The sequence below is a fragment of the Schistocerca americana genome, chromosome 5, assembly GCF_021461395.2.
Source record: "Schistocerca americana isolate TAMUIC-IGC-003095 chromosome 5, iqSchAmer2.1, whole genome shotgun sequence".
In the NCBI taxonomy this organism is placed as follows: Eukaryota; Metazoa; Arthropoda; class Insecta; order Orthoptera; family Acrididae; genus Schistocerca; species Schistocerca americana.
The window spans coordinates 465,142,899-465,149,823 of record NC_060123.1 but is presented as its reverse complement, the minus strand read 5'-3'; the positions used below and the strand labels follow the sequence as shown (position 1 = coordinate 465,149,823).

The 6,925-nt window shown below is 40.9% G+C and overlaps 1 protein-coding gene across 1 annotated transcript; it reads right to left on the bottom strand.

Moving 5' to 3' along the window:
* Window positions 1-711: 711 nt before the first annotated feature.
* LOC124615953 (ejaculatory bulb-specific protein 3-like) lies at window positions 712-5,298 on the bottom strand. The gene is made up of 2 exons (XM_047144154.1): window positions 5,087-5,298; window positions 712-957 (listed from the first exon to the last, which is right to left on the bottom strand). Exons 1-2 carry the CDS (start codon window positions 5,283-5,285, stop codon window positions 767-769), a joined length of 390 nt encoding a protein of 129 aa, XP_047000110.1. The 5' UTR covers window positions 5,286-5,298; the 3' UTR covers window positions 712-766.
* Window positions 5,299-6,925: the final 1,627 nt, after the last annotated feature.

Sequence of the window (6,925 nt, the reverse complement as noted above, 5' to 3'; positions counted from 1 at the left end):
GTCCCTACAGAAGGTTTTGTCGTTTTGTGCATAAATAAAACCTCGAAACCAGTCACTGTTGAATTCGTTTTTAATGTATACAAAGCGTTTCGGATAGACTCCTCCTTGGTAAGCTCGAGTTTTTATCTAGAACTGACGCGGCAAGAAAACCGAGAAAGTTTTACAGACTCCCTCAGTTCATGCATATGATCCTATCAGTTTTGTTGCTTTCTGCTTGGTCTTCAATTTAATTCCTAATTTCGCTCTGACTGCAGTTCGAAATCAAAGATTACAAAATTACATTTTTTTTTCAATCTGCGGGATAGGTTGTATGTTTCTCGTGTCGGTTATAGCTTTTGTCACAGTTCTTCTTAGCAATGTAGTTGGATTCTTTCCTAAATACTTTTGATGAATGGGATGGAAATCTACGTAAAATAACATCAAATGGGTTTAGGGGGAAGGAGGGAGTAATAGGTGCGAACAATTAGATGACGCTGAACTAGTTAACCACCATTTTTCCCTCTGCAGATGCTCATAAATATGTGAGGCGCCAATAAGCCTAGAAAGTTTTGTCCGTTCTTTCTGACTTTAAAAGATGCATTCGCGTGTTATTTCTGTTTATATACGAAGAACCGCACCAAAATTGAAACGGTCTTCTTGGAAACCTGCTGTCAACCGACTTTCTTACGACTCCCTGCACCTCCGAGTGCGCGACATACACAAGGCAAAAGATAAATTTGCTACAAGAATTTATTCGGCATATCAGATGTACATGTTAACAAGGTGTTTATTCTTTGAGCTCATCCTCAAGCTTCTTATACTTCTCGCTGTATTTTCCATCTTTATCGTAATGCTCCTTCAGGTTCTCCCATGTTTGTGGTTTCTGGTTGATCAAGAACTTGATAACTTTCCTGATGGCTTCCTTCTGTTTGTCGTTACATTTTGCGCACTCAGTTTCTAGAGCGTCGGGGATGTCTTCTGCAAGAAAACAAACATCGAAATCTTCAGTGGAATGGAACTTTTTTATGATAAAAGTAGTTATTACTTAAAACACAACTGCGAGTAATGTTATACGAAACAAAGATCACGGTTGCTATCAATAGTTATTATACAATGGTAGTTTCATTTTCATAAATATTCAGTTCAATGCTTCATTATGAAGAGTGTATTAATAAGATTAACATTAGCTACTTGTGCCAAAATCAATCTGAGTAATCTGTGGTAACTTTTCGTTTGGGAAATTGCATGGTAAAGTTATATGCGAACCTTTTAATGTATTAATTTATTAAACGTAAATGTGAAAGATGTTATTCACAGTCGGCCGGAGTGGCCGAGCGGTTCTAGGCGCTACAGTATGGAAACGCGCGACCGCTACGGCCGCTGGTTCGATCCTGCCTCGGGCATGGATGTGTGTGATGCCCTTAGGTTAGTTAGGTTTAAGTAGTTCAAAGTTCTACGGGACTGATGACCTAAGATGTTAAGTCCCATAGTGCTCAGAGCCATTTGAACCTTTTTTTTTTTTTTTTTTTTTTGTTATTCACATTGGCAGGCTTCAAACTTTCTTTAACTTCTTAAATATTCTTGCATTCAACCTCATTGCTCTAAGCTGTTAACTTTGCAGCCCATAAAATTACTTACAAGACATCACATTTATGGAGCCAGTTGTCGTCGTACATACATTAATTCTCAGTAATAGTAATGTCATACATTGCCAGACTTACACAATAGTGGTATTTCAGTCGAGGACGAGACCAAGAAAATTTATTAGACAAATGCTTCCGTATGTTTCTTTAAAAAAATTAAATTTAATAATACAGTGTTAGATAACATAGGCACATAGATAACAGTGAGTACAAATAACTGTTACTATGACTTGCCATTTTCCTAGGTCTTTGAATGTTACGAAGAAACACTGCTAGTAGCGCAAAAAAGTATCTTAGCATAAATAACTCTTAGAAACGAATTACACTATGTTATCAAATATCCGAACATTTATTAGTGAACACTAATGTGGGCTCTGTCCGGCCTTCGCCTTTTTGACGGCCTAAACTCTGTTCGGGACACTTTCAACGAGGTGTCTGAATTTGCGTGTGGCGGAATGACAACCCAGTCCTCCACAGAAACCGAAATCAGAGAAAGTAGTGAAGTTGGGCACTGGGGTTTGTAGTCGGCGTTGTGACTCATTTCGAAGGTGTTACAGTGGTTTCAGGTCGGAACTGTGGGTAAGCTAATCAATTTTAAGGAATGTCAAGAAGCCATTGCCTCACACGTTCTGCTTTGTGGCAGAATGCATTGGGTGCATGCTGATACAATCATCATTTCCTCACTGTTCCTCTACTGTATGCAGTACACAATGCTTTCGAATGTGTTCATATCCTTAGGCAAGTAGAGTTTTCTTAACCGTAATACGAGGAGCACACCCTTACCAGTGAAAGCGTCCACCATCTCATCCGTACTTCACTGTTGGCACTGCACATGATGACAGGTAACGTTCCTTATGCATTCGCGAAACCCAAACCGTGCCATAGGATTGCCACGGGTTATAGTGCGTTTCATTGCTCTAAATCATTCATTTCCAGCCTTCAACTGACCAGTGGCGTCACTGTTTACAATATCCACATCACCCCAAGCGTCACTTACCAGTGACTATAGCAGCGTGCCGCTTAGGAGTGCCTCGATCAATGTCACCCATTATTTTAACTCCCTCGTTTCAGCCAACTTTTTAAAGTCGCGAATGATTCATGTCGCTCATTTCATGCGCTTTTTATACAATCACGATCCACAATGCTAGACGGTCTTCGTCTGCCAGTATATGAGGTCTTCCCGGTTTTGGTTTAGCTATCGCTGTTCCTTCGCTTTTCCATTTTACAATCACATCACCAACAGTTGATTTGGGCAGATTTAGAAAGGCTGAAATGTTCGTGATGGATTTGTTACTCAGATGACATCCAATGATCAGACCACGATCGAAGTCACTGAGTTCTCCTGACGAACTAGTTGTGCTGTTGCTGCTTCTCCACTGACAACACAGCACTCTTTGCCTGTTTTTATACTGGCGAGTCCGCCTCCCGTGTCATCTGGTGCCAGTTCCTAATAACGAAGCGTTGCCTGTAAATTATTAATTAGATAGTGTTTTCTCTCCACTTGTAATCCACTAACATGATGTTCAAGGTGACCTTCATACTGTTGACAATTGGGCTGTTAAGTTTATGCTTCTATCACATTAACTTCAGCAGACAGGCGAAACAAACATTACAGTGAAAAATTGAAGATAATTTATCTTTCCACTTTTATAATACGGTATTGAAAGTGCTTAATCTTGGCACTAATAATGGCTTCCTTCGCAAACTATCTTTTCATATACAGCTAATTGCTCGTAATTTTGTGTCACATTTTTCATTTATCCAACATTATCTTGCGAGCATACGAAATTTGTCGGAACCAGCGAAAACATTGATAAGAAGAAGAGAGAGGATGATAGGATATGTGTTTAGACATAAAGGAATAACTTCCACGATAATTGCGGGAACTATAGGGAGTAAAAACTGCACGACTGTTGGAATAACCCAACAATGAATTACGACTTTGGGTGCAAATGCTCTTCTGAGATGAAGTTGGCAGAGAGGGGAATGTATCGAACTAGTTAGAAGGGTAATGACTCGAAAAAAAATCCTCAGTCCACCTTAGGAATTTATCCGTCTCCTCTACTTTTTGACAGAGATTTTTAATGTTAATAATGGTATAATGCTCCAGCTAAACTCTAGCTGTCCCGCCACTGGCTCCTTAAGTGAGGTCGCTAACGCGCTGTATCTGCAAGAAATTTATAGCATCAGTAATTTGATGACAAGGGGAGGAGAGGTGGTAGCGAAATGTTCCCACCGGCTATATTTTGCGTCAGTGTTCTGGCTTAATTTCTGAAGCTCTCCGTAATGTCAAACGGAGGGATGACATGTGGCACTGTTGATGGTAGCTCATCCATTGGCAGTCGTTACCGCGAACCTTCCGAGAGAAGATTGTATGTAACTGGGTTGAAATATTGAGTTGTCTTGCGTTGCTTGCCTCTGATGGTATAGCACAGACACAACAGAGACTTACATGAAGCACAGTCGACTAGGACATTGAATGGCGTTCAGTGGTGAGTGTCGCTTTTGTTTCTGGTGGTTAGATCGACGCCAAAGTGTCTTTGCAGGGAACAGTGAGATGTCACACACAACAGCGAATCTCGAGACCCACATTTCTACACATCCTGGAATTATCGTGTGTGGAGCTATTGGATGTGACAGCAAGACTCATTTGGTAATTGTTGAATGTTTGTCAATAGGCCTATATGGCAAGAATTTGTCATACTCTGCTTGACCAGGGTTTTTCAGCAGGATGATACAAGAACCTACACTGTCTTTCACACAACAAACGCCCAGCGGAATAGTCGAATCCTTGATTGGCGCTCCTAGCCCCTTACTGTGTCACCCATAGAGAATTCCTGGGACGAGGTAGGTAAAAAATGCACTTCCATGCCAGCATCACGCTAACGGTCTTCATAAAAAGGTAACAAATTTCTAATTATGACATTCTGAGGCCATTTGCTTCAATGCCATAACGAATTTAAAAGTGTATTCATGTCTATGGGGGTCACGCCTCATACAGATGCTGACGATGGACAGCAGTTCGGAGTGGAATGAAAATTTAATCATTTAATATTGGTTGTGTGATGAACGTTTCCACATGGTTTCACAAACATCGGACTGGTGCTTCATGATGTGACACATTCCTTTCCCCTCTGTTAAATACTCATACTACTAAATTTGTTTTATCTATGTAGTTGGATTGTACATGAAATTTCTGGCTGTTATATTTCCTCCATGCGCCCATTTGCGCATCGCATTAGATGTCCCAAAAGCTTCAGCAATGATGGTCGTATACATTTTTCTGTATTAGGAATTGCAATCATTGTGCTCTTGCGGCCTACTCTACTTGGCTCAGCTGCATGTCTAATTAAATCTGACCCGCTAATGTTAAGTATAATACAGAGGATATTGTTTACAGAACAGTGACGATTACAACAAACATAGCAAAAGCAGTCATCAGTCGCTGGTGCCAGAGTACTTACTCTTGAGCTCCTTGCCCTCCGGGGTGCAGCTGCTGTCGTCTTCCTCGGTGAGGCAGAGTTCATACTGGTGCATCAGGCGGTCGTTGGCGAGGATCTCGTCCAGGTCGATGTTGTCGTACTTGGTGGTGTACTTCTCGTCATCCGCGGCAGCCAGCGCCATGACGGCGAGTACCGCTACGAGTGCCAGGGCGGACTTCATGTCTGCTGCTCTCCAGGGGACACTGAGGATGCAGGTGGAAGCACCGCCTCTCCTTATATAGAGAAACGCCGCCATGGCGCTCTTCTTTTTCCCAAAGGTGCAATACGTAAGAAACACACAGCCCTCAGTTTTTCCCGCTGTTATTACATCGCTAGTTTTCCCACCCTCGTCGTGTCTGCTTGCAGAACTTTGAGTACAACACCGTCTTCCCTTTGTCCTCTACTCCTTTTCCTGTGTTGCAAGAATGTAATTTCCTGTGGGTACGCGTACTAGCGATATCAGACATGTAAATGTATACCAGTAGAATATCATTTGTAGTTTGTACAGGGTTTTCCGGGGCTGTTACATTTCACAGGACACACGAACAATGCTGCTGTCGAAATAGTGCCATCCAGAACGTAAAGTTACGCACGCTCTTTAGCTAGCTTCTGATTTATTTGTAAACTATTTCCCATTTTTTTGTACCTGTTGTAAATATCGATTACAGAGCAAGACAAAGAGCGGCTGATGTGATATTCGCCCAGTCTCTTTAGTGTTTATGTATCGAAACACTGAATCTGTCTTTTAAAATGGAACTCATAGTGTTTAGTCCTAGAAACTCATTAAAACTGAATTTAGTCAATTGACACGTTTTCTTTCATTTAAGGCGTATATTTGTGCCAACCTGATGGTCATTCGTCGAAAGTATCCATGTTTTTTTCAATTCCCTTGTCCTACCCACCACTTACACCTTTAGGTAATTAATCTGCAATGGTATGTAGATGACCAATAAAGACTGTTAACTATCATTTATTGCGCAAGAATTTTTTAAACCTAAATTGTGGCCCTACATTTTCAAAAAGGTGGTGGAATAGTGACACTGTAATTTAATTTTGTGATGAGGTGAGATACATATGTAATGAAAGTCAAAGTTACCATATATTCTGTTGTTTATTACAAATCATCACAGAAAACGAGTTCAGTAGTTGCACTGAAAAATAAAACGAACATGTTTAATAACATCCTGTTCACTGACAAATTGTCATAAGAACATGAAACAGTTACTAGTAACTAAGGTTGGTAGATATTTAAGACAAGGAACCGATATGTAGATTACTACTACATTATTAGTACACTGATCTGTTTCAACGATCCGGCGACAGTGATTGCCAAAATTTGATTTCCTAAAATTATGCATGCGAGAAGAGGGTCTTCCTCCTACTTATTAACATGCAAGCATTTACTGAGTACTGCAATCCATACGAAGACGATTCCATATCTTACCAGTTTTTTATTTTTTTTATTTATTGTTTTTAACAGTGTCGTCGTCTTGTCCGCCAGTGCTGCTGTTTTCTGCCCTATCGGTGCCTCAAAGAAGCACATTAGCATGTTGGTTCCTATGAGCCTCCTAAGATTTCTATCTGCCTTATATATATATATCAGGGGCCAGCTACAGATTTTTTGGGACGAGAAATTTGCAGTCTCACACTTATAAAATCCTCACACCTCACCCGCCATGCTCTGCCGAGAGCATAGATCCACAAATACCTGTGGCTTTCACAGAGTTACATATTGCCCAACGCTATGTTGCTCTCCTATCGGCAGAATGGCGCCGTCTTTTCTGCTTTTTCCACCCAAAGCTCATTGCAGCCCACCTTTGG

Excerpts from the sequence above, each read along its gene's own strand:
- LOC124615953 (XM_047144154.1), bottom strand. The coding sequence starts at position 5,285 with ATGAAGTCCGCCCTGGCACTCGTAGCGGTACTCGCCGTCATGGCGCTG. Across the intron at positions 958-5,086 it reads GGAGGGCAAGGAGCTCAAGA|AAGACATCCCCGACGCTCTA; the intron begins GTAAGTACTCTG and ends GTTTTCTTGCAG.